Source organism: Syzygium oleosum, unplaced genomic scaffold, assembly GCF_021117445.2.
Source record: "Syzygium oleosum isolate NSW1041296 unplaced genomic scaffold, Sole_v2.1 Sole_v2.42, whole genome shotgun sequence".
NCBI classification, from domain to species: Eukaryota; Viridiplantae; Streptophyta; class Magnoliopsida; order Myrtales; family Myrtaceae; genus Syzygium; species Syzygium oleosum.
The window spans coordinates 2,531,018-2,558,973 of NW_026607526.1; the positions used below are offsets into that span (position 1 = coordinate 2,531,018).

At 40.9% G+C, this 27,956-nt stretch overlaps 2 protein-coding genes and 2 pseudogenes across 3 annotated transcripts; 1 reads left to right on the top strand and 3 right to left on the bottom strand.

Annotated features, from left to right (window-relative positions):
- Positions 1-239: 239 nt before the first annotated feature.
- Positions 240-2,651, bottom strand: LOC115667833 (G-type lectin S-receptor-like serine/threonine-protein kinase LECRK2; annotated as a pseudogene).
- A 1,211-nt stretch (positions 2,652-3,862) lies between these two features.
- LOC130136151 (putative chloride channel-like protein CLC-g) lies at positions 3,863-9,179 on the bottom strand. Of its 2 annotated transcripts, none has more exons than XM_056306259.1 (7): positions 8,957-9,179; positions 8,609-8,809; positions 8,152-8,329; positions 7,150-7,412; positions 6,408-6,677; positions 5,208-6,315; positions 3,863-4,528 (listed from the first exon to the last, which is right to left on the bottom strand). In XM_056306259.1, the coding sequence occupies exons 1-7, from the start codon at positions 9,091-9,093 to the stop codon at positions 4,394-4,396; spliced, it is 2,292 nt and encodes a 763-aa protein (XP_056162234.1). In that variant the 5' UTR covers positions 9,094-9,179; the 3' UTR covers positions 3,863-4,393. The 2 variants fall into 2 exon arrangements, with proteins under 2 accessions (XP_056162234.1, XP_056162233.1); XM_056306258.1 differs by having other exon boundaries at positions 5,187-6,315.
- A 4,999-nt stretch (positions 9,180-14,178) lies between these two features.
- Positions 14,179-23,217, bottom strand: LOC130136168 (bifunctional purple acid phosphatase 26-like; annotated as a pseudogene).
- A 3,326-nt stretch (positions 23,218-26,543) lies between these two features.
- On the top strand, positions 26,544-27,911 carry LOC115687344 (KIN17-like protein). The gene is given in 9 exon segments (XM_056306210.1): positions 26,544-26,831; positions 26,833-26,878; positions 26,881-27,003; positions 27,006-27,064; positions 27,066-27,393; positions 27,396-27,716; positions 27,719-27,795; positions 27,797-27,829; positions 27,831-27,911. Coding segments are annotated over 9 exon segments (1,200 nt in total). The 5' UTR covers positions 26,544-26,699.
- The last annotated feature ends 45 nt before the right edge of the window (positions 27,912-27,956 follow it).

Below are 27,956 nucleotides of genomic sequence, written 5' to 3' on the forward strand. Positions count from 1 at the left end.
ATTTTAGTTGAACAAACATAACCTTTCGAATGTGAGGAAGTTATGTCCGAACAGACACAATCTTCCAAAGGTTGCAAACGTGCCTAATAACCATTAGGCAAAAAATAAAAATTCGAAATTAAATTATTAAAAAATAACCGCCACTCTATTGCGAACAGTCACACTGTTTCAATAGGACAAAACAGTTATTTTATAATAATAAATTCGAAATTTAATAAATAAAAATTAATGATCGTTGATTAGTGACAAATATCGTCCACGTGCGCACTCACATCCTTTTGATGTGGGACAAGACACCTTTTTGTTTGTTTTACAAACAAACTACCCTTTCTGCAGCAGATGAGCTCTAGCAACAAAATGCCAAAGCTGTAAACGTCTACTTTGCTAGAAATAGGCATATTCCTGAACCAGTCTGGCGCTAAATAACCTCTCGTTCCTCTGATTCCAGTGGTGGTTCGTGTTTGGTTCGCCATCAAGAGCTTAGCTAATCCGAAGTCTGATATTTTTGCAGAGAGAAAGCCATCAAGAAGAATATTTTGCGGCTTGATGTCGCAGTGGATTATATGCCTGGCGCAATCATCATGCAAGTAAGAGAGCCCCTGCGCAACACCACAGGCAATTTCTACTCTTTTGTACCAGCTGGGCCTTGAAGCGCCAAATAGAAAATCTGCCAAACTGCCGTTGCTCATGAATTCATACACCAGTAGTCGGTGTTGACCTTCATTGCAGAATCCAAGCAACTGCACTAAGTTTTTGTGGTTAGTTCAGCCAATTGCACTCACTTCACTTTCAAACTCCTTTTCACTTTCTCCGGTCTTTGTCGCCAACACTTTTACTGCCACAAAGTTTGTACCCTCGGATCCAAGAACACCTTTGTACACTGTTCCACAAGCACCCCTACCCAGTTCTTCTTTGAATCCATCTATTGCTTGTTGAAGCTCCCGATAAGTGAAAATCTGCGTGCCTGTGGCTTGGTTGATCTGGACTGGTCGTGAAAACTTAGAATCCCTAGATCGGAAGCTTTTATAAATTAAATAGCTAATGAGTAACAGAAAGGTCACAAACACAGAGCTACTCAACAGCACTGATCCGATGATAATCAGAGTAGAATTCTTGTTTCCGTTTCCTGTAGATTTTGAAGTCGAGTTTTGTATCCTGACCTTGATCAGAGCTTTTCCAATCTCACTAGGAACCATCCGTCCATTTGAAAGAGGAATCTTCTTTTTCCAGCAAATTCCGTCGCCGAAAATAGCAACTGCGCAAAAACAATCAGCCAAGCAAGCCTCTCTGCACCAGTCCTCGGTTTGTGCCGTACTACGCTCGTAATCAGACAGTGGCCAGTTTGTATTGAGCATGTGCTGGAAAGTGAACTGGCCTGTTTCCGGCCTACTTCCGTCACAACTTTGTGGTATGAAGTCCTGTCTGCATCCGTTCATCTCGTTCGTTGAATCTAACAGAGTATATCCAGGTGGGCAGTGGCATCGGGGCCTCCGAATCTTATCGTCTCCAAGAGCACAGTAGCTGTTGAAGCCACAAACTCCAGGACCGATATTTTGGGTGATGCTCGTGCATATATTTGGAGGGACCGGGGAAGAGACCATCGACCAGGCCATTGCCCAGCCAGAACTCGAAGTTGCGGTCTTAGGGTGGACATATTGCCTGAAGACCCCATCGTATTCAAGGATCGCTCTTTGGTAAAATCCGCTGGTTTGAATTGGGTCCGAGGTGAAGATATTGAGTATTGTTCCATTCCTATCCACGAGGTAGACCTGACCACTTTGATTGAATATCAACCGGGAGCCGACACCTGGGTATTGGTGGCCCAATATGCATCTGAGACGACGAACGGGGTAGGAGTGGGATAGAGCACGAGATTGCCGTCGGTTTGCAGTATCAAGTGGAATCTCCCGGCTGAGTAATTCATTTCGGAATAGCGAGCATTAACTATACTCCCTTGACCTAACTGTTGCGTAGGCAGTATGGTGTCGGTCGGTTGGCTGACCGTATCCCACAATTTGACGCGGTTCGTGCTTGCTAGGATGAAGTTGCCCGTGTCGAGCATGGCCGCATATGCTACGCCGGTGCCGGTCAGGCTAGAAGACCACAGCTCTCTTCCTTTTGGGTCGGCAAGCACCAGTCCGTTGTCGGCGGTCAACTGGACTGTCGAACCTTCGGGTGCTAGATTACCGCCATTCGCCGACCAGACTATGGTTTTGTCCTCTATTTTCTCGAACCATATAGCCAACAAATGAGCTCCACTTCCCATTCTCCCGAACCCGAAGGCGAACTCGCGCGACGGCGAAAGCCAGGAAGAGTTCCTGTCATCCGCCGTTAACGAGTGGCCCAAGGTTAGGTTGCCGGAGGTCTGAGCTTCGGCAGAAAGTGGAAGTGGAACAAGTAGTAGAAAGATTCCGAGTATCACTGAAGCCATATTAGATGAAACTTGCGTGCTCCTTGAGTTGAGCTTCTTCAGCCTTAAAGATGAAACCAGCGTTCTTCATTGCGTGCTCCGGTCGTTCAGGGCACGTGAGAGAGGTAACTATTCCTTCTCCGTGTAGATGCGATCGCTCCTTTTTTTCGCCGCAGCTTAGTTTGAACCAAATAGGCGGACAGACTTTTCCCATGTCAACACATATATCTATCTAGAATAATAATTTTGCCAAATGTTCTGAAGTTTTATAAAAGCTCCATCTATAGTAAAAGCAAATGATTGATCAAAATATGAGGTGATATTTGTAAATATATCTTAGGGTTAATATCACGAAAAACCTCAAACTGGTACACCCCTGATAAATTTATCCTAAACTAATTTTTTTATCACCAAAAACCACAAACCGGTACATTTGTGACAAATTTACCCTCCGTTAGTTTCCATTAAATTGGATTAATACCATGAAAAACCCCGAACTAGTACACCCATCAACTGTCACGTGTCATTCAACTCAGTAATTTGACGGTAAATTTACTAGAAACTAACGTAGGGTAAATTTGTCATAGGTGTACCAATTTGAGGTTTTTGGCGATAAAAAAAATTAGTTTTTGATAAATTTATTACAGATGTATCACTTGGATTTTTCGTGATATTAACCATATATTTTATTAAGTATATAATGAGTATCCAATTTTTGTGATTTGATCTTTTTGTTATTGAGGCTTTTTTCCTTTTTACTTTTGTTTCTTTTTTCTTAAAGTATCTTATTAGTTCTATTAATATATTCAGCAAAGTTTAAAAAAGAATTATCTTATAATAGTATCATTGATATTAATTTTTCTGATAATAATATCTTTGTGAATTTATTTTTCTTCATTTTCTTTATTTTTCCTTTTTTTATATAGAAATTAATGGTGAAAGAGAACTTGTCAAATTTAGAAAAAGGCGAGTCACCTCTATAAGCATGCCAGGACCTGATATTTTCCAAGGAACGCACAAATTTGGAAGACTTTGACCAAAGGCCGTACACGTTTAGCACGAGATTTTATGAGATGAAATGAAAGTGATGGATAAGAAGGCAGGGCCCGCACTTGATTCAACCTTATGAATTCAAACCGCTTACAAGTAGCTTCGTGGAAATTGAATGTTTCAATCAAATTGAATATTCCAATCATGATCGCAGATATGAAAATTGAATGTTTCAATCAAATTGAATGTTTCAATCATGATCGCAGATATGCTCAGACACACTTGGAAATTTGCTTTGCAGTCTCGCGACCAGCATGCACTCGATGGATGTGGTTCGTGCCCGTGGCATTGTGGTGATTCAATGCTTAAAATGCGACGGGTCTTGTGCTAACTAGGAAGGGTTACAGCAGTGATGAATGAACATAATTCTGCAGACACTCTACAAGAGTTTGCACACAGGAGTTCCGGGTTTCGAAGCCAATGTGTCTTGTTAAATGGATGTCGTAGCGACATACAGATTTCATGCTCATGGACTTAACGACATCATGCAAAATTTACCACATCTAAAAGTAATTTGGTGTACATTTAGCGTAAGTAATCAGTACACAGGAGGGAGTGTTCCTGTTTATAAATTACTGCATAAGAGGGAAACTATCCACAGTTTTCCGCACATCTTTGATCTTATTGTCATTAGTCCCCTGCATCGTTAGCATCTCAGTCACAGCAGAAGTAATCCCGCACCGTTAAGATAATGCAAGCCAAAACTTCCTATTTTTACGTTCTATCCCGCAAATAAATTACAACCCGCCGCTTTCACAATGCTCGATTAGTAAGGCCAAGGGCTAATGTTCCAGGGTTTGTAGGGTTCAATCAGGGCCTGACCTTATAATGAAGTAGCTTCCAATAAGCTCTATGCTGCATGAATCCCACAAAATCTGGCCTGATTGAGCAGCAATTTTCCTGGATAAATTCCTGAATGCTCAACGGGCTATGCTAAGATAGTTTTAATAGGCGGGGAAACTGTAGTCTTAATCTCTTCCATCTGCTCCTAATGAGGGTTGGGTGCACTGCCAACACATGCTCGGGCATAAAATCATGTCTTGTTAATATGCCCACCACAGGCGATCTCTGCAATAAAAGAGTGTCGAGATTAAAATAAAAACATAAAAGAATATGTTCAACTAAAGCAGAAATATTTATGCACCCAGTCACATCAAAGTATCACACCAAATACTGGCAAGAGATGAGAAGAAAAATCAATTGTGATCCCTCACCCTGATCTGCTCTGATTTTTAAGTGAAACTAGGACGCCACAAAATGTCAAGTAGCTGTATATACAGAAATTCAGCTAAACGGAGAGGAGAACATCCTAGTGCAAAGCTGAGCTAGTGAAGCCACATAAATATTTGGCAGTCTTCACCAAAGTCTTTTCACAGGGTTAAACTTGGACATAAGAAAGAGAATCAAGTGAAATAAGAATGGAAGAGGTGAGGGTGAGAACCAAGTACGTGAGTCCAAAGGAGGATGGTATTGATGTAATTCTGAAAAATGGCCCAATTTGCTGAAAAGAAGGAAGCATCGGTGTTTTTTATATATCGTCAACTGCATCAACCAAAAAGAAAAAGTCTATTTTGCAAGTAGATACAGGACTAGAGATATGAGCAAGATCACTGAATGACGGTGTAGAACTCTATTTACATTGGCAGTAGAGTATCTCGATGCAAAAGACAAAAATAGAAATAGAATAGCTTTTGATAGAATTAAAGAAGTGAAAATGGGAGCTTACGCCAGAGATTTTAGGGATCACCAGCAGATGTCTCAAGCCAACTTCACGGAATAGTATAAGAGCCTTTGCAAGTGACATCGTCTCCACAACTGTGTAAGGTGAAGCATTAGTAAATGGACGTAAATCCAAGAACATCTCCATTTCTTCTTCAGTCAATTCTATATCTTCTATCATGTTATTATGACCCGATCCCCTCTTCATGAAGTCCTCCGCTGAAATCTGCTTAAAGGCATCAATATCTGTCGGAACTGGATCAGACAAAAAAGCTTTCTTCTTTAAAAGCTCTGTCAGATGAGCACGGAGAATTAAACCATACAGAAAGGGGGACTCTGAATGTGGAGGTTTATCAATGACGGGAAACCCGTTGTGCCTTGTAGTTCGCAACACATGCACCACGTTAGCGACCTTCTCGATGCCATGAAACAGCTGAAGGGGCCCGCTCACTACATCACCAACAGTTAGTTGTCTCATAAATGGCTCGGCATGGGTCTCAAGGTACGGAAAGCCCTTTGCTTTCATGATAAGGTCATAGATGTTGCTGTCGAAAGCATCAGCTACTGTCTTTGAAATAAGAAGAACCACCATCATCAAGGGTAGCAACAGCAGATTGTTCGTCAGTTCCAAAAGGATTACACAAAGAGAAACTGTCATCCTCATAGATCCACCAAGAAAAGAAGCAGCACCCAGCACAGCAAAAAGACCATGGTTAAGATTGGAATGAGAACCGATCAACATTCCAACAAAACGCCCATAAGATGCACCAGTAACTATTACAGGAACAAAAAGGCCAGCGGGAGCAACAATGCCATAGCTAAGTATACTCAAGAAAAAACATGTGACAAAGAATATAATTATAGAAGAGTACTGGAACTCGTCGTCTGTGCCCTTGCTAAAGAGATTTTTTATTGCATCATCATTCGTGTTAAATATCAGGCTGGCAAGATCGTTGTAATGTCCGGGAGGACATTGAAACTTCTTGTAGTTGCCAGATCGGCCTATGGTGGGACAGGCTTCTCCAGCATCGATCGGACAAACTCGACAAGATGCCAGCCACGGTAGTCCAAACAGGAGACACGACGTGAAAATTGAAATCCAGCAAGCAAGCACAATTTTGCAGGGAATGCCCTTCCTGAAAGAAAGAAGTCATTGTTGCGATCAGTTGATCGTTACTGCATAATCACATATTTGTGATTACTGGTGAGGAAAGGAAAGGGAGCTTACTCGTTGATGAGGTTGTAGACACGAAGAACCTTCTCCAGCAAGAAGTTATACAAGCTGCCCAACAATCCACCTATTATACCAAGGAGAAGTACAGGAGGTACATCTACAATGTGATAGGCAACATTTGACGAGGTAACGCCATACATTATCAACCCTCCTTTCCCAAAAAGCCCACATTTTCCACTCAAACAGACGTCAATGAGAGCCCTTAGCACGATTGCCACTACAGCTGTAGTAAAGAAAGCTCTCCACACCAGGGCACTTCTCCACCTGTAAAAGAAAATAAAGATTATTCCGTGCAATGACATCACATACTGCCATGGAATATAAAATACTACAAGATCTCAGATAGTCAATAAGTTGCAGCGATATATCTCAAAACCAGATAATAAGAGCAAGGAGAGAGTGCAAACAACTTAAGCAAACACAGCCAAGAACCAAAAACGGGGAGAAACAGACTGGCTGATAGAACAGAAAGGAAGCCCAGAAGCATCTCTTCCTGGCAATCAGAATAAGTTAAAATAGGAATTCAAATAAACAGTTAATATCAGAACACCAGATTTCTGTACTTGACCAGCAATTTTTTACAGCTTTTCAGAACTAAGGTAAATACGACCTGCTAACAAGTCCGATATCCAGGACTTGTGAGAACAATGAGATTTTGAATCGCAAGGATTCTACTTGCTAAATAGACAAATGGAGGCATCAGAAGAAAGCAGCGTATCGGGACAATTCATCATACCAAGACGCCATCTCTTCAAGGGCGAACAGCAAACCACCAACCGGGGCACGAAATGCAGCAGCAATTCCAGCAGCTGATCCACATGTTACAAGGTCTCGCCGATCTCGATCGTTCTTAAAATACCGAAGCCACTTCCAAGTTAAACCATGTTTCTTTGACCCACCTTGACCCAATAGTGATGCGATACAAGCACCAGTGTGCACCAAGGGTCCAGCCTTGCCAACAAGAAGTGATGATGACACTGCAGAAATGCTCCCAATAATCTGACAATTGGAACATGTCCCATGAGACTCTCACAAACTTGACAGAGAACATCCTTAAAAGGCTATACCTTAAATGACAAATTAGCTAAACAGTTACACTTCCAGGAATAGCGGAAAATATGCAAATAAAGCTTGAACTAGCACAGTCATCACAAATTGAACTGTAAAAGAATCAGCCAAGCATAGTTCCTTTTCATCCAAAATATTTATATTCCTGAAGATAGTCAAAATTTTAAAAGGGTTTGCAATTTTAAGGATATTAAATAAGTTATATTTTAAGAGAGGATCCATGAAATTCCTCTTCTAGGTCAGCCAAGACAAATTCAGTCCTACATATTTCACTGGTCTCAAGGAAGTCTCTGAGAATTTTTGGGCCAGTATTGTCAACAAGCCGATCAGAAAAGATGGGTAGATTCATCCTGACCGCTTCAAGAGAGGGGAGTATGGAGAAAAGACGAGGTAATGGTTAATAGATTAAATAGATCAAGATAAAAACATACAGGATAAAAATGGCAATGTTCAATAGATATCATGCGTGCTAATCTGTAAAAAATCGTGTTAACTCAAGTGGCAACTCTACAACAAGCATAATCATGTTGATACTCTCTTACAAGCCAATTACTCTCGCCTCTCACATCCAGGATAGGAAGAGATGCTTGTGAAAACATCAATAAGGAAATTTCAAGATATATACAATCAGAAACTGACGAAGCGAGAAACCAAATGCATGAAATTTTACCTTTACAAACAATGTTCTCAATGTAAAAATTCCTGGTGCATCCACACCATTGAGGTAAGCCTTAACTTCCGGAATACCCGAACCAGCAGCAGCTGGTGACACCAATGCTGTGATAAGGGCCGCAAAAAGAGTGAGCCCGAAATTGGAAAGAGAAAAAACAAGAAAGGCCATTCCAAACCTGCAGGAGGAATTAGATGATATTATTAAGGTTTCTCTGCTTGGAAGGCGAAAAAACAAACTTTTACAAACAAAGCTAGTCCAATGCTTTATTTTCTGTAGTACTTAAGTCTCTGAGAAAACCAAACAGTTCTGATTGCAAGTTGCATTGACTCTGCATACATCCACAGATAACACAAGTCCACCAATTTAAACTAAGCCTAATTTGATCAATGCTCTTAATCTTAGATTACCTCAAAAACAAAACAAATAGCAATGATGTTAGTATTGATTTCATTACCTGCGTTCCAACATCATATTTGAAGTGATCACAAACTTAACTCCTGCAAGGTTCTCAACAGCAAGGTTGATGCAGAACCCAACAACACCGACAATCCCACCAATCAAAAAGCATAACAACCACTTCATAAATATGAACCGGAAAATCTGGCTCTTCCCTCTTGTCCTCCAATCTTGCTTGAAAAAATCATTCTCTGCAATCCTGCACCCAAGAATCAAGAATTCCCACGAAAAAATAACTAAAAAAGCTCCAATTTTTTGCAAGTTAAACAACTCGGGTACGGAAAAAGAACAGCGCGCTGATGAATCGAGTCTCGGGAAAAGACCCCAGAAAGGAAGTAAAACTTACTCATAGTCAAGGCTCTCAATTGGGCACACGTTGGCTCCGACAATGGCCACCTGCGAAGTGGAGTTTATGTTGGATCTTTGCAAGGTGAGTAACGGCTGCGTGAGCGATTCTGGGTCTCCATTGGATTCAGCCGCCATGGTTCTTACGGAAAAATTCCTATCTTCAGATGAATTGCAAAAGCATCAATCTCTCTCCCTCTCCCTCTCTCTCTCTCTCTCAATTGTGAAGCATCAACTTCAGTTCTTGCGGTTCAAGAACAAAGAAGCGTGGTCCAGGAATGAAAGAGGAAATCAGAAACCCCTGGAAAGAGTCCAAGAGACGGGCGCACAAAATCCGGACACGTCCAAGGAAGTGTCGAAAAAGAACAACCGAACCGAGGAGGTGGTGGTGTTCGAGAGGAACTAGTCCTTTTCTTGATTCGAATTGGCGTCAGGCGGCGGGTGGGGGGTGGGGGACAAGCGAGGAAGAGGAGGCGCGGCGGTGATGATCTGGTGCTGCTCAGGACCACGAGCTCCCTACCCTCGTCAGCCGCCGGTTTTAAAGCCCGATTGATGATCTGGCTTTGAACATCTAACTTTGAAGGGTAGGTGGTGTTTTACTATGGGATGATTTGCCCGTGTGGATCAGTGAAATCGAAAGTGCTGTTTTGGAGATCCATCCAAGAAACTAAATGCAAATGCAGCAGCTTGTTGTCCTGAGCAGGATCTTGGCTTGTGTACCATGTGGATTGGCCATCTCCGTTAGCAAACATGATTTGCTCTGAAATTCTTGAATATAATACCTCTCTCTCTCTCTTTATCCATCCAACATGTCATGTATCCTCGAAAGGGGCAAATTCGCATGTTGTTAATGTTGCCCAAGAGATGTTCCGGGTCATCTGATTTTGCACGTTCTTGGTCACTTTTTTTTTTACCATGAATTTTATGTTTCACGTGATTTTCTTTCTGGGATATGCACTCCTTGAACTTTTGTTTAGTGTTCAATGGGGTTTATAATTTCTTTTCTTTTCTTTTCTGTTGCATTTAGTCCTTGTAAATTTTCAATATAGATGCAATGTGATCCTTCTATTAAGTGCAGCACAAGATGATGTGCTTTTTTTGGCTGAGGGGGCTGCCCAGTTAGCATTGTAGGCTCTCGAGTTTTGTATGGATAAAACAATTGTACACCACATAGATGCGATGAGTACGGCATATGGTTTATCCAACTTCAAAGGGAATGATTCAATTCGAAGTTTTTTTTAGATGAGAAGCGGTTTGTTGATAGGGGGCCAAATATATGGTATTTAGAGGAGATTTGAATAATGTGGGTGTATCTTTTTTACAAAAATTTGGGGCATATAGTATGAGATTGTTTGGTATAATTTTCTCGTAACTATTATAGCATTGAGAAGCGGTTATGTAGATGTTTGGCAAACATCTCAGCAGTTACGGCACTTCCAAATACAGTAGTTTTTAAGACACTATCTCACTCAATTTCAAAAGGTTGCAATGATCTTCACGGCACATCTTTCAGCTATAGTAATACCAAACGGGCTCTTTGTGTAATTAATATTTACTAGTTGTGAACCTGTATATCATGCTTTAGTATTGATCTCCATTTTTCATAAGCACGATGCTATTCATGTTATCTTAATTTTCGTTACAACATATTATTTGAAGAAACCGTCATAGATTACATTTCTTCGGTTTTTAGAAAAAAAAAAGTCAATACTCAATTTAGATTATATACATGCTAATGCACTTCATCATCCAGAAAACAAACTTCACCATAAATCCTAATCCATTTATATGCTATCCAATCAAATCTTAAATAAGATCGGATCCTAAAATCTTAAAAGTATAGAAAAGCGTAATCGTGTCCAACCCTTCAATGAATGCAATTAATAGATTCAAAATCTTTGTTAAAAAATGCCGTCACATATTATCCTATATTGACAAATGTGATTTAAGTTAAACAGATTTAAGATTCGATTTCACTTCGTATAAATCTTATAACAGTTTTAAAGATTGTTAGTAAGATGATTTATTGGCCTAGTTTTGGTCAATCTAGTGCCAGCCTCCGAGGGAGAAAACGACATTCGAAAGTGGGCTCAACCAAGGAGTTGCTTCATGATCACTCTTACTAGGAAAGACCCAACTTTTTCCCCTCTGATTTTTGTAATGACGACAAAAATGGTCTCTGTCCTCCTGCGTGCCAAAAGGAAGCCGGAAGCTTCATAAGATGACCGTAGTTTCCAATTGTCCGATGTCTTTTGTCGCTTGACAGCAAAAAGGTGATTTGCCTTCTCCAACCTTACTTCCCAAAACGAGAAGATTGGTGCGTCATCTGCAAAATAATGTAAAACAAAATCATCGGAGCCATTGATCACATGGATCCCACATAGTTAACGGTTCGGATGGATTTTGCATAGCTAAAAAAATGTTATTTCTCACCGTAAATCGGTTCACTGGACTCTTAGCCTACTGAGAACTTGTTTTATCCTGCCTTTGATTACTCATCCCATGAATGAAGACTCGTGTAATGATATTTATGAAAATGTCGTACGGATATTGATTCACAAAATTCATCTATCAAATGAGTCGATAAATTCTAAGCTCATGCGGAAAAAAACCCACATAATGCTTTATCGAATCATTTTATAAGAAATTTGCAAATCATGGGATGCTCTAGCATTGCTCTTTAAAGTTTAAAGTACCCATTAAAGTTGTGTCCTTGTATGTCAAAAAGTGGAAGCCCGAAGCTTCTCAACATGGAGATAACAGTCAATGTCTTCAAGTGGCTTCTGCTACCTCGGACTGCTCCATGGCTATAGAATTCCTCCAGTGGCTATCATATATTCATACTCATCTCGAGTTCAAAATTCGTAAATATATGCTTAAACCGGTTAAAAGAATAAACCAAGCAACTAGCTATCATACTGATCAACATTTAACATCTGATAAGGTCTTTTAGGAGTTTCATTGAGAGGAGAAAACACGGATTGACCCCAACCACTGTCCTCGTCTCCTACTAGTTATTGTATATCACAAATTCATTGAAAATAACAACTTAAATCACAGTGAGAACATTTATCTGTCATGAGTCAGCAGTGATGGGAAAGATGCTTTATAATAATATTTCCGCCATCCGCTTGGCCAGAAGGTAGGTGATGGATTCTTTTTGGCTTCTCCCTGTCATTGGCAGGCATTGAACTTCATGTGAGGACTCCTGGATTTCTATAGTTTTTCCTGCGATAGATACAGAGGTTTGCAAAATGGACCGCCCAAATCAAGAACTACCCGGATCGGATCGAACTAACCGATTTGGTCCGGTTCCCGAGAGTGTCGATCCGATTCTCAATTCCTAAAAGTGAAACTGGTATCCGGGCGATTCGGTTCACGGTTCGAAAGGGAACCAAACTGACTACATATACTTTTTTTTTATTTCTTCAAAAAAAATTAATAAAATGTGAACGAAACCCTAAGTGAAGCACGTTTTTTAATTCGTCTTTTCAATTTGAGAATCATTACATACATATAACTCAATTCAACATAAAAAGATGGCATCAAGTAGTGAGAAAAAAAAAAGTTACTGATTCCATTGGACCGAACTGGTCCGGTTTCCGATTCTAGGACCAACCGGTCGAGTCCTTAGTTCTCAATTTTGGGAACCGATCCTCCTAGTCTGATTCCCGGTTCCATCTTGAAATCGAACTGGATCGAGAACCGATCACCCCTAGTTAGAAGTAGCCATATAGAGCTGAATTCTTGCCTGTATTCGAGTCTATTATATCGGATCTATAGCAACTCTCCATTTCGTGGAGACGACGGGTGGGGATCACGGGCGACCCACATAATGAAGAGTTGTAATGGACCCGAATACAAGCAAGCAATTCGCAACTAATAGAGGTTATCGTGTAAGTAATCTCTTTTTACTTTTGTGCGAAAAAAATAATAATACCAAGTGCTTAAGAAATCATGATGTGACAGGCTATTGTAAGACGCTAAATATCACCCACTCTCCGCTCTCGGAATATCATTTTTGTAACTCGGTTTTAGTATACCTGGCATGACTTGATACGTATAAATTGCTTTGCACGCTCTATTTTTCCCCTTTTCAGAGAGCAAATGTCTCGATCTTCTGGCTGAGAACATCAAAGTGGCCCATCTGATCCTACCTAGCTATGCTAACAACACAAAATGAGAGGAGGGAGGACTTAGGCTTTTGAGCTGCTTCAATGGCCACACTAAAACTCAATCACTTGTTCTGACCTAAAAAAAAAAAACTCAATCACGTGCCAATAGTATTGCAGCAAATTTTTCAACCTGATAGGTAGTAGCAACCTTGTCATTTACATGTCACACCGGCATCTAGTTTCGCTGCTTTGCGCGATAAATTTTTAGTTGGTGGAATGAGTAGGCATACGACTCAAAATGCAAACGAAACTCCCGGGACATGCGTAAGTGCAAGACTCGACTGGACCATGGGGTAAATCATGGCTGAGGTTTCAAATTATGATAACAGATCGGCGAATGCAACGAATCATAATGTATGAATCATGTAGAGTCCATGTGATTGTTTGCAAGATTTCAACTATCTCAAGCCATTCGCAAAATGTAATTTAATAGGTCACAACCATGCAAGTGCCTGGGATGCGTCTTAATGTCCTCTATCCCATCTATTACCAGCACCAGATGAATATTTTGGGCTATTTTCATTGCGAATTTGAAGAAACTAAAAGAGTGCCATTGCATGTTCCTAAGCACACCAAGTTGCCAACTTTAAAGTTTAAGAAATTCACCTTCATCCCAACATCTTAACCTAAAAAAGTACCTTTCGAATGGAATCTTCACCAGCTGATGTGGTCAACGCAACCATATTCTTGTTGCAAGATGCATATAAAAGGAAAAAAATGGTATGCCATATAAGTTCATGCCAGCATTCTAAAATTTATGGTGAGTAACGCCCAAAATGCCATATACGTACATCAAGAGCATGGGCAATTGTTTATGTCACAAACAACATCGTCCAGAAAAAGAAGAAAAAATCATTTCAGGGTGTTTCAATTAATTCATATCACATAGCTGGAGTAGGAATAATAGCTCGTTAATTGCGATATCCTCTAAAACAAGCTCACCTGCTTATCCCAGCAACACAGGCTACAAAGCAACACACAGATTAGCAGTGGCAAGAGATGCTATGCACCTAAATGTCCGCTGGATGCGAGACTATTAAACTGAACAAGACAGGTTCAGCTTAGCATTTTGCTTATTCAACTCCATTGAGTCAAAGAACAGTCCTAGTGAAAGCTTGAACTTCTGCTCAGTAAGCTAAAATTTGGCCCACTAAGCTTGTGAGATAATGCTTCTTCTTCAGTTTTCTTCTCCTTGCATTGGTTGCCCTGCATTACCACGAATCAGCAGCATGTTGAACATGTTTACACTCATAGATAGCATACGGCATGTGCAAGATGTTATAGTGACATTAAGCAGTGAAAAGTCCATGTCCGTCTCACAAACTGCTTTCTACCAATTAAGTTAAGCAGTTTCCAACTAAACGTCCTAAAAAGTTTGAGAAATCACGGGAGATCTAATTCTGTAGGATCTGTTTATCATTTCAAACGTGATAATAAAATTACCAGTTCCAAATCATGAATACTAGTTTCAGGTGACAACTGGTCAGACTCGAGCATTCCTCACCCTGAACCAAGAAACAAGTGGATTCTATACTATTGTAGTTCCCATTCTTGAAATGTGTTTTTAGAATAAGATTTAGAGGTCACTCCTATTAACCGAATGCATCATTTAGTCTACGGCTAACAAATGGGGCAGAGAGACAATAAAACTTACCAATATTGATTATGGAGTACAAAGGAGTCTGTTGCCACCTTTTTGCCATCATCATTTCGGTTCCAGTGGTAGAGTGCATGAGTTCTGTTCTTTATTTCCAGTGTTGAATGACCATAACTGGCTTCTCGAAATGCAGAATAATCTGGTTGTGGATCTCTAAACCTGCAAATACAATGAGATGGTACTCCGGATTAATCTTCTTTTCTGGATGAGATCTCGACAAGAAACACAACTTAACCTCACTTTTTGAGCACCACAGTACAAAAATGATGGCTGTAAGCCTGTTAGTCTCACTCACCTTCCAGCAAGGCCTTCCTGATTGCCTCCATCTCCAACAGTAATGTAGACAGGAGCTGACTCGTCCGGGACAGGGTAACGATCACCGGTTGACACATTGTAATGTATATTTGAGATCCGATACTAAGTATGAAAAGAAGAAGATTTATCAGATCTTTGCAGATCTTATGAGCTATTATGGTAGTTGAAAAGTGATTATTTCATTAGTAGAGTTCAATAATAGTCCGTTAATATGCTGTGTCCTTTCTCTCACTTAGAAGTAAATGGAAACCGCCCCGCAGGGGGGGGGGGGGGAGGGGGATGTGTGTGGGGGGGTGGTGGTGCGTTTAAACGTGCATTCAGGAACTGAAAACTTCTATATGCTCATCAGGCTAGCAGTTGTAAAAAAAAAAGCTCTTTGGTCTCATTCCCATATCTAAAAAAACACGTCTGGTATTTCTTCACTGTTTCTTCCCAATGTAGGATGCGTTCACCTTTGGTTGCTCACAATTCTCCAAATTATTGTCTGCTTAAACTATACTTTTCATCCCTGAGATAAGAGCCAAGTTTCATTTGTTCGTAAACTTTAGAATTTGACAATTGCACTCTTCAACTATCCTGGTAAAGAAATCAAGTTTAAACGTGCATTCAGGAACTGAAAACTTCTATATGCTCATCAGGGCTAGCAGTTGTAAAAAAAAAGCTCTTTGGTCTCATTCCCATATTTAAAAAAACACGTCTGGTATTTCTTCACTGTTTCTTCCCAATGTAGGATGCGTTCACCTTTGGTTGCTCACAATTCTCCCAATTATCGTCTGCTTAAACTATGCTTTTCATCCCTGAGATAAGAGCCAAGTTTCATTTGTTCCTAAACTTTAGAATTTGACAATTGCACTCTTCAACTACCCTGGTAAAGAGAAAGAGAGAGAGAGAGAGAGAGAGAGAGAGACCAAATTTCTATCGATATTATTAACATCATCTACTGTCTATGATGTGCACTCGCTCAAGCCACTCCAGTCACCAAAATCTTCCACCGGTTTAATTAGGCTATAGATTATGAAATTTTGCGTCTGTTGTAAAATAGGGGATTTTCAATTCCTAGAACTGAATTTTGTCAGTAGGTGATTATCGAGCACAAATCTACCACCAAGTGAGAAGTCACCAGATTGCAAGCATCACCCACTCTACAGCCCACGGATTTGATAAACTGAAAATATCTAGCTTCATGGACAAACAAAATCCTAGCAGCCTGGGTTGATTACAAAATATCCTAACTACAGAGAGGAAAAGATACTCGATCCTACAAGTACAAAGTTGATCTGACTTAATTATCACCCAATATGAAATCTGGGTCGAAGAAGTGATAATCTCTAATTTTCCTAGCCCTACAAAACACTAGGGCTTGAAAAAGAGACTGCTAAGTTATAAAACGTGTCAGTTGGCAGAGATGGTTTAAGGGAGTGACATGACAGATTGCCGATAAGAAAAATTGATAGTTCAAGGGGATTTTAACTAAGTTTTGTCCTTTTTCAAAAGTATGGACACTTCAAGAGTGTGATTGTCAAATTTAGAAGTTCAAAGACCAGAGTGAAACTCGGTTCAAAGTTCTGGGACCAGAAGTAAAGTTTGACCGTTTCTTTAACTTAGACTAAAAGTGGGCAGAAAGCAAATTCGTGGGCTCCATTGTTTTCAAAATTCAAAATTTCAGAAACTTGGAAGAATTTTGGAAAGTTGGAAAATAAATAGATCTCAGCGTTTCCCAACTCAAATAAAAAAAAAGGTGAAATTTGGTAAGCAATATACTGCATCACATTTTGTCAGTTTTCAAACAAAATGGAAGCAAAGTTCTAGAGAAACCTGATATATTAAAGTCAAGAAGTTATCAGATACATTTCTCGAAAAGTGAAAGCTGAAACCTTACAGTATTCCAGAATATAACTTTAAATAGAAAAGAGAATGTTTCTCCAAAAAGAGGGCACCTTAGTACTGTTGAGATCTTTATCCCTCATTAATTGGCTTCAACCACACTATTCTACTCTAAGTAATAAATTGTAGTTGCAGTCAATGCCAAGTATCCACCTAGAATGTTCCATAAATTATCTTGTCATGTCCCTAGAATGTGTCTCGATTATGAAGCAACTATGAGTGCATCCACGCCTATGTGCACTACCTTCATAGAAAATGCTACTATGCAAAAGTCATTAAGTAGATTGAGTATAAGAATCATACCGATCTTTCATAAGCATGGACGTGGCCAGCGAAAATAACATCAACTTTGCTTAGGACAAACCACCTCTCGAATACTGATCTCATACTTTCACCCTCCATGAAGTGAGCATCATTGCTATTGTAGTTTGGGACATGCATCAGTACAATGAGCCAAGGGGTCTTCTCCCTATCCACCCTTTTGAATTCTTCTCTTAGCCACCTCCATTGGGGTGTGTATTTCACTGTCATGGAGCTTCCATTGATCAGCAATAAATACAGAGAAAACAGGGCAAAATAATGTTCATGTCTATAATCAATAAACTTCGCAGTTTATTTGCCAGAAAACAGTTGCAAATGTCATCACGAGCAAAGTATAACCTCTGACATTCAATATACCGAGGGTAGAAAGACTGTAAGTTGTTGAGTCAAATATGCCGAAGACAGTTTCCTTTAAAGCAGCTTCTGTAGCAAATTTATTGTACAAGATGATATTTTTATGTCAAGTTGCTGTTTAGTATATGGTAGGATGAGGACCACAGACTAAAGGTGGGGCACATGAAAAGGGCTCCATTTAGCACTCTCAATATTGCTACAAGTAAATGTGCTCTATCAACTTATCTGATCAGCAGAAAGTTGTTCGTGACTGAACGTATAAGGAGATGGAAATTACCAAAGGGGGAATAGCTTGACAGCACAATAATATGGGCAGATGCACGTCTGATGGCATACCAAAGAGGACTAATGCTCCTGGATGCCAGATAAGGGGTAGCATACCGATAAAGGTATGACTTGAAAGGAATAACTTCCCCCTGCATGTGTTCAAGAAAAATTGGAGAAGAAAAGAAGTTTATTGAAACATAAATAGTCCCTGGAGATTACTTGAACAAGAAATTATACTAACATGTTCACATATTGATCCATGTCACATATGAGGAAAAATATTAGTAAAATATCAGAAAATATCATTTCAGTCTGATCAAATAGTGTAGCAGAATAAAACTGCAAACGATCGAAAATGTCTTCTGGAAAAAATAAAAATAAAAAAAACTAAAAAACGCCATTCAGCTACACCTTGAATATATCGGCAGGCATATGATTCTCTAATGTCTACACAAACTCGTTCACTTATTAAGTACATCCCTTTTCTTCCAATAAATTGACTTTAGTGCAAAAGAATTGCCACAAGATAAATCTACATGATTGAATAAGCTGAAAGGTTGATACAAATATAAAAGTACAAAACCAATGATAAATTTTTCATTGTGAAGTGCATAGACCATTCAACTGACAAGCCATCCAGCAACTAAAAAGAAGAAAAAACCTGTGAACCTCAACTTTAATGTTTATGTTCTTCTAATTTAGAACTCTGAGAAATCCCTGGGAAGTTATTTTTCTAGGTAATCATGTTTATTAATTGTTGTGGGAAAAAGAGTCTGACTTTGTTATAGAAACTTAAAAAAGTGCTTAGCTCTGTTCACCAACTCTACCACAACTCTACACAAGTCTAGCTGCAATGTACCTATTCCAAAACAAGTGGGAAGATTGTCGGAATAATTTAAGATGAAATTTCGCCCAGCTGCTCAAGAAAATCAATTATCTGAAAAATGTTTATCCTCTTTTCCTACAGGATGCTGGAGTAAGCCATTGCCGCTGACATTGTAGGACTTCTTTTCTCACAAACCCTCCTCCTAACTCTCACATGTCTTACCAAAGCCTGTGAAAAGCTAATCCAGAAAAGCTAGTCGGAGGACCCCAGTACTAAAACTAGTCTGCCCTCAAGCTTCAAATATAAGGGCGAGTGAGCACAAGTTGATGATCCAACATCGTATTACAATGTAGTCCTCAGACAATTTCCTTTTTCCCATTTGGTCCTCAAACTCAGTCTCAACTGGACTAATTCATGCATCCTCAGTTTGACCTTTTAGGCCAACTTGGTCACTAGGTTCATTGGATCAGCATAACAAACTGAACAACCTATGAGCCTAATAGAAGAAAATGCCCCAAGTTTCAGGAAAATAAAAACCCTATTCAACCAACCCCATTCTAAGTTTGATATTGCGATTACTTTTGTATATAATAAGTGGACCTGAATGCATGTTGGGAAATCCCCTATATTATCTTGAAGAAATAAAATAATCAAAGGCTACTAAAGCGTGCATTGGTTGTATAGAACTAGCCCGTAGATGCATTGGCCAATATGCACATAGAGTCCTACAGAAACATCTAAGAAGGTGAACAAAGTATGGGACGTTAAAAGGTGTCTAAAGCTGGATGGACCTGTGTAGAAGGTAAACGAGCTGTAGAACAAGGGATTCGCTGAGGCTTGGATGGACCAGTTAAAGGCAACAGCCATGTAGAATCAGAAGATGAGAAGTAACAGAGTGTAGAAGGTCAACATTAAGTTTATCGTGAAGTATGAATAGACTAAAAGGATCGTGTGCAGAAGCAGCTCTTGCTTCAGATGGAGTAGAATACGTATTGGGTGCTTCTACATTCCTGGTGAAGAGTGCCCAAAGCTCTTTCCAATTTGATTTAAATTCAAATTGGGGTCTAGTAACCAATTTCAAGGTCTGGAGTCCGCATAAAACAACCTAGAGAAAATCATAAGAGGTTTTTCCTCTTTCATGCAAGCAGTCAGACAGTCAGACAGCCTGCAAAAGCAGAAGCCTCTACTTCTGGAAATCTTCTGCCGCAAACTGGCGTGCAGTTTGTAGGTCTCCTGAGTAGAGAAGTGAGTCCAACAGATGCTTTGACACAGAGATGGCTTCCCACGGTTGGTTTGAAGATTGGAAAGCTATTTAAAGTGATCAAGGATTACTGAAGACTTTGGCGGAAATCAGTCTATTCTCACTGTCTTTGAATACTCTCATGGTTACACTTGTAAAAAACTCCTTTTGTACTCACCACGAGGTTTGTGCTTTCTTAGTATATAGGAAAAGAGAGTGTTTTATAAAGTTAGAGGTGCTTGCATTTGTAGAGCTATCTACCAAACTTCTTGTAGAAGCAGCACTATCTACAGACCGTAACATCTCTGAGATTACTGGTGGATCTCGGCCTTGTTTGTGGCCGTTAATCTAGGAGAGTAAATGTAAGCCAAATGGAAGGCGAAACCACTATACATCAGTTCGCAATATCTTCTATCTCTTCAACTATCTTATTAACTACTAGATAGAAGCATCTGCATTTGCACAACTATATTTCATTCTATAAAAGACTTTTTGCAACGCTTCCACAAAAAAGATTATAATTTAAAACAACCAATTCATCCCCTCTTGGTTGTGTTACCCTTATCAAAAAAGTTTGAGGTGCGATGCTTTCAATAGCTGGCTTATGTCTAAGAGTGGCAATTTATGTTGTGTCATGACAATTTGAACTGGTATTTCATGGAATTACTAAAATAAACAAAAAATCTATCACTATTTTGACAAATTGATCCTTCTAAAAACCTGGTCAATACTACTTCAGCTGTGTGGATTTTGAGTTAATTGTGCTCATCTTTTGTAACATTTTCTCAAGAACTTTCTAGTATCTAAGTCCTATTGCGTCCTCTTACCAAATTATCTCCCATATTTTTGTCAATGCTTTACTCCTACAAGCGTTTATCAAGATCCAATATGAAGAGGAAAAGGTGACTGACAATCAATATCCAAGAAGAAACATTAGATGACAGAATTATAACTATACTTAAGGTTGGACTTAATAGGAAATAGGAAATAGGAAAAACAACCTATAAACTTGCATATTGCCTCTAGGAAATCAATCATATTCCAGTAGATGTTCAACTATATGCATCATTTTAGTGTGCTTGTGCAGGAGTAATTTTGTATGTCTGCGGTATTGGTTGAAAGGCAATACTTTACCATGTATGGCATGTACTCAATCTCATGATTCCCAGCAGACCAGATCCAGGGTTGATACGCAGCACTTTTTTCAACAAAACGGCCCCAAGTATCCCACCTTAAGCCAACATCATCGTACTGATACCTATCAGCGTAAGATAGATCCCCAACAAATAACACAGCTTGAGCTCCACTGTGCATGTAATGCTCAAGAGTGGATAGAGAATTGTAAGTCTGGCCCATATCACCTGCAATATACAGTGATATCAAATAATAAACAGATTATAATCAGAACTTAGTGAGTGATGCGTTCATTAGAAATTATAGATAGCACTGAACCAAGATAGGAATGAATTCTGAATATCCCACATTACTCTTAGGGAGGCCTTCCAAGACAATAAAATTATGTTTAGGGCTATCCACTAATAAATGTTCCCAAAGGCTCAGCAGGATGACTGCTTGAGACCCTGTCTTTCCTTTGCCCACTTTTTGTTGTGGAAAGTACAAAAGACTGAATAAATATATTGCTTTATGCAACATGCCTCTATGTTAAAAAACAAAATTGCCAGATAAAAACTGGTTTAGGACCAAAGGAAACAATTTCAAGCACTGATTATTGACATAAAAATATGGTGCTTATAATGTAACAGGACAAGTTCTGGAAATTTCAATTAATTCTTCAGCTTCTTGCAACAAGAGTTTACTTGTCAATCAGGCACAATTTGCATCCTCCCAGAGCTCTGCATTTCCATGGATAATACCCTGCTTATCTAGGAAAAGGTGTTTGTTCAAACTAGTGAAATCACAACACTTCTACTATTCCTTCAATAAAAGGTGGTATGCATGAGCACGTACTCTCATGCTCTACAGATCCATATATGGGCATGCTCATGTGTTTATACATGGTGAAACAACTTACCAATGATCCCAAATTTGTATGGAGCATCCGGACCAATCTTTGGAGGTGTTTGAAACCAAAATTCTCGGGAAGAATCACCCTCTCCAATCTTGTAATAGTACTTGGTGTCATACTGAGAGAGAGAAAATATTAACAAGAATCTTATTCAAAACATTCTTTGTGAAGTAAACTTAGAGTCTCAAATATGCAGCTACTACCAGATAAAAATTGGAAATTCTATTCATATGAAATTCACAATAGAACAAGAACATTGTAAAAGTTTAACAATCTAGAGAATGGCAATAAGTGACCTTGAGGCTCTCAAGTAGACAGTGATGTATGTAACCAGACTTGTAATTGTGGAAGGTGTAGTTGGTCACGGTCCCTTCAGCAGAAAGAGTGTATCTTTCCGGAGATGTTCCAAAGTGAACTATACTCAAACCAGGTGCATCAGTAGTCACCCATGATACAATGACAGCCTTCCCATCGTAATCACCTTGTGTGATATGCACCTGCAATAGGATGTTTCAAAAGAAAACGATATCATCAGGGCTTTTACCAGAATATATAAAGGCGAGAAAAAGAACAGCAGCACGGGAAAAGATAAAGCATCCCTTATCAGTTATCACTGAAAAGTGAACTTCAAGCATCTCAAAACTCTAAACATCATTATGCAAGATACAGTAATTTAGGTCGAGAGACGGATGATGGAAAGATATTAGCTGACAATCCGTATGTCTCACTCTGTTGTCTCCCTTCATGAGTAGTTCCAACGTAAATTTTACCTTATATGAATAAGCTTCACAAGTATCAATGTTATGCAACACCATCTGCCTAATGAGAAATATAATCAAAAGTTGGAGGTACAGCACTAAGATCTGAAATTGCTTCTTTATTTATTCCACCATTTTTTTTACAAAATAATCGCCACTTATGAGTTCAAAGGAAAATGTACAGAGGGGAGCGGAAGAAAAACCGACATCTCTTCCCGTGAACAGATCACTATTGCTTACTTGTTGTGGTGCATTGTGACCTCTTGGGCACTGCAAAGGCTTTATTATCGAAGGAATGTCGACAGAAGGCCACTCTGATCTGATAAATGCACCGGTGATCCCACCATATACTCTGCCCCCATAGCTCAGGAAGGTGATTGCCAGGCTGAAAATAACTTGGATAAATCCAGGAAGGCCTGCTATTAACATCGCTCATCATGGTTCAAAATTGACACGATTACAATATACAATCACCTGCCAAAGAATTAATGCAAGAATCCGTTAATCATTGGATCAACTCCCCGAAAATGAATGATTTGAGTTGAAAATGAAATAGCACTTTAAGCATCCGAACATCTAATCCCAAGAATTACCACCAAATGGACCCACAACAACAATCGACCCATTTAGCAAATTCACGAAAATTTCCATTTTACCCCCCTTTTTCTATGCATCTTCCATGGACAAAATCATACTGTAGAAAACGATCAGAATTCTTGATGGACAGAGTCACCATCGCATGTCACTACACACCCATTCCCATCCCCATCCTCATTCCCTACTAACGAGCAAGAATCATGCCAGATTACCCTTCGAGAACCATGTTTAACAACACAAGCAGCTCAGTCGCCACAGGAACATTAGAAACGAAACAACGTTGCGCAGGGAGAAGGCCGAAAATCTTGCAAATCCAAATCGCTGGAACAAACCCAATTCAGCCAAACGCAGATGGGTCGTGTAAAGAGCGAGAGGAAACGAGTACCTTCAAGAATCACGCGCCAGAGAGGGAGGGGCTGTGAGTTTAAAGGTCGCTGCTTTAAAGGGTTGTTGAGGAGCAAGAAGTGCGAAAGGGAAGCTATAAGGTGGCGGCGTGGCTTGAGGTGGAGAGAGCTTTGAAACTCACATCTTTGTCGCGTAGTCCATTGTTTTGGGAATGCCTCGAGAATCAAGAACGGAATCTTAAGCCTGTGTTGTGAGATCAAGAACTGTTAGCAATGATCATCCATCAATGCCCTGCGACATTTGTCTGAACATGGATGGAATCGATCGAGGGTGGCCATTCTTTGCGCACGTGACTGTTCGGAGAAAAACGACAGTTTCGTGATGTCTTTGTAATGGAATGGCCGATTTTGTCCAAGAGTTGAAGCGCATCTCTCTCTCTCTCTCTCTCTCAGTGGTGCTTTGTCGCTACCCAATCAATTTTCGGTTCCTGGTCTACGTACACTTGTCAATTATTTCTGATTTTTTGTTTGAGTAATTTTTCTCCGAATTTGAAAAAAAGCAAAGATATGGTATGAGCAGAGAGATTAATTAGTATCATCCACGAAGGTTTGTGGAGCACTAAGTATGTCGATTAAATAAATACATCGCGACCCTCGTAGTTGGTGTAATTGGCTGATGGGTTTGGGGATTTTCTACATTATTCCTTCAAGGCCCCACCAATCATGCTAGAAATTCTATTTCTCAGTTTCCATCACCCACTTTCGATTAAAAACTATTTTTCTTAGTAATCATGATACTATTGCAAAACATCCTCGCATTAATAAACCACCATTGCTAATGTATTATACAGCTAAAGCACTAGTAGCGACTTCATAGGGGATGAACATGGGTTCAAAGCAGAATTGGGAACCTGTACCAAACCGGCCATAAAAACGGCCTGTTCCCGGTTCCCCGCGGTTACCGATCTAATTAATCGCTCCAACTAAAGTGAAATTCGTACTACGCACTTTCATTCCTAAATTCCTAGATAAGAACCAATCGGAACCGATTAACCAGATTATATATATTGGAAGTTGACGTATATATATTTTTATATTGTGATTCTTTTTCAGTTATCTAATGAATGATATTTTTATTTAATCTCTTCTTTTTTTTATAGATATGGATTGTTTTCACTTTGCTTAAACAAAAAATGAACCAAAAACAGAAGAAGAAATTGGCAGTACCCATATAGACCTGGAATCAATTCGGGAACGATTGACACGCATGGATTATATCCAAAAATACAAGGGAATCGTCAATAAGTAAAGAGATACAAATGGATTGAGTTTACCTGAACTAGATTGACTTCTTTGAAAACCGATTTAGTTTCTGTATTTGAGCGAAGAACTTCACTTCCTCGAGACCAAAGACCCACTGGACCAACCTGGGTCACGCCATGAAAAATTCCAAAACTTTGAATTCTCTTGTGTGTCTTTATTTATCTCTCTATTTTTCTGTTTTCTCCGACCTCACTGGGATTATTCGAGTTAAATGATCTAGCTTTACTTTTGGTTTTTGCAAAATCGAACCGAACCGAATCCCATTGCAGCCCTCGAACCGAACCAAATCTCGCTCGAACCAACATTAATCCCAACTGAAAAACCGAGCCTTGCTCTCCGTCCGGTTTTCGGTTTCTTTTTCTTTCTTTTTTATTTTTATTTTTGCTTCTCATCCGAGCATGGTTTTCGGTTTTGGGTTCCTCTTCTTCCTCCTCCTCGTCTCCTTCGTCCTCTTTCTCCTGTTCTTCCCCCTGACTACCATCTTCTTCCTCATCGTCATCTTCGTCGAAACCTTCATCGCCTGTCGCTTGTCGCTGGGTGGATCCAGGGTTATCTGGGGCAGGCACCGTCGGTGGGGTAAATCTGGGATCGTGAACGAGCAAGGCGCGGAGCCCATTGTGGAGACGGACAAGCTTATGGAGCCGTCGGTCATCGGGCGACTTGATGACGACGTCCTCCGACGAGAATGAAGGAGGGAGCCCCTCTTGTTCAGCACAGTCAAGGCCTGGCCTAGTCTTCTCTCTTGCTTTTCGTGGGGGAGAGGAAGAGAACTCAAATTTTTTTTACTTTATTATCCGAACTAAAATCGAAACCGAACCTGAATTCCACTTAATTTTCTTTGCCTTGGCCTTGGCCAGGCCCCAGTTCTGGCCTCGGCCTGGCCCCTGCCTCTACGACACCCCTAACTTGGACACTCCACTGCCCTCTCTCTCTCTCTCATGGCTGACTTCCCTCCTTGCTCACTACTGCGGCTAGGGCCCTCACCTGCTCGCGCCCCCCAGAACTCCTCGATCGGTTTTTGCAGTCTTTGCCTTACTCGCTCTCTCCCCATTTATCTTTACTTTCAACCATTTTTTTATTGCTCGTGCTATTTTGCTATAAAAGATGAAATAAAAAAAAAGAACAAAAAGAAAAACGGATTCCAAGTTAGGATGTTCTCCTGGGCAAGCAACAGAAACGATTCTAAGCTCCAAAGACCGGAACTGTTCTATTAAGGTAGGCTGAAACCATTCATCCTAGAATCAATCAATCTTTATTATATGTTTCGAGTTTGATGAAACCCGTACCGATCCTAAAACCGCCCGTCCGGGCGAGTTGCAACTTGCCTGTTTGACAAAAGCAGTTTATCCAATTTTCACTTGATCCGGGTTCCCCTATTTCCGGGCTTAAACCTATCTATCCCCGGCCGGGCCGGGCCGGCCCATTTACGGTCACCACCGCGCTCTTCTTCCCAGATCGCCGATCGAACTAAAAATCGTCGCCGTCGCGATCCACATTTTCCTCCAATCGGATCGACCGATTTAGGTTCCCAGCCCGCTTCGATCGCCTGATCCCGACCCAATTTCCAATCTCCCAATCCCCCCTTGTTCGATCTCGCAGCCTCCTTCGGTCCAATCGCCGCCGCCGCCGCCGCCGCCGTCGCCGGAACCCTAGGAAGATGGGGAAGAACGAGTTCCTCACGCCCAAGGCCATCGCCAACAGGATCAGCGCCATGGGGCCTCCAGATTCCCGGTGGTACTGCCAGATGCCAGAAGCGTGCCGCGACGAGAACGGCTTCAAGTGCCACTCGCATGAGCGAGAGCCACCAGCGCCAGATGCAGGTCTTCGGCCAGAACCCCACCGCATCGTCGACGGCTACTCCGAGGAGTCCGAGACCTCCTTCCCCGGAGTTAATACGTGAAGCGCAGCCACCGCTTCCAGCCGCGTCGCCGCCACCGTCGTTCACAACGAGTACATCCACGACGCCACCACGTCCACGGCGAACCCACGCAGTGGGCCACCCTGACCGAGTTCGTCGCCATCTCGGTGCAAGACCGGCAAGTGTAAGGTGGACGAGACGCCCAAGGGTTGGTTCATGACGTACATTGATCGGGATAGCGAGGCGCTGTTCAAGGAGAGGCAAAAGAACAAGAGGATTAAGGCGGATATGGTGGATGAGGAGAAGCAGGAGAAGGAGATATTGAAGCAGATCGAGCGGGCCGGGCAGTCGCTGCCGGCCGTGGCGCAGGCCGATGGGCCGGGGGCCGAACCCGCGAGGGAGGTGAATTTAGAGAACGGCGCGAAGATAGGATTCTCGCTCGCGAAACAGGAGGTTAAAGAACGAGGGGAGAGTTCCAAGTTGGTTTTCTTGGAGGGCGGAGAATTGTAGGGGGCGAGAAAGGAAGGGGCGGTCCGGGCGGCGAGCTGAAGAAGAGCACGGCGAAGTCCGCGCTCGAGGAGTTGATGAAAGAAGAGGAGAAGAAGTTAGGAGCGGGTTTAACAGGGAAGGACTATTGGTTGTGTGTGAAGGGATTGTTGTGAAGGGTGATGAGCAAGGCACTGGCTGATAAAGGCTATTACAAGCAGAAGGGGCTGTCTCGAAAGGTGATCGATAAGTATGTGGGCGAGATCGAGATGCTCGAGAACAAGTACGCATTGAGTGGGTGGACCAGAGGAGTTGAGACGGTGATTCCGCGAAATCGGGGCTTGTGAGGATTGTAAACGGGGCATATCGAGGCTCGACTGCGAGGCTGCTGGGGATTAATACGGAGAAATCTCTGCGCCAAAGTACAGATAGAGAAAGGGGTCCTATGATGGAGGGGTGATTCCTGCTGTTGAGTATGAAGATATATGTAAAGTTGTACAAATGAGGTTGGTGCTTAGTGCTTAGATATGATTGTTGAGATAACTCTGAATTTCTATGAGTCATACATCA

What these genes read in the sequence shown, in the direction of transcription:
- LOC130136151 (XM_056306258.1), bottom strand. Translation starts at nt 9,093, where the DNA reads ATGGCGGCTGAATCCAATGGAGACCCAGAATCGCTCACGCAGCCGTTA. An exon ending in AATATGATGTTGGAACGCAG is followed by an intron (nt 8,330 to 8,608) that starts GTAATGAAATCA and finishes TTCCTCCTGCAG; the next exon opens with GTTTGGAATGGCCTTTCTTG. An exon ending in CTTGAAGAGATGGCGTCTTG is followed by an intron (nt 6,678 to 7,149) that starts GTATGATGAATT and finishes TTTCTTTTACAG; the next exon opens with GTGGAGAAGTGCCCTGGTGT.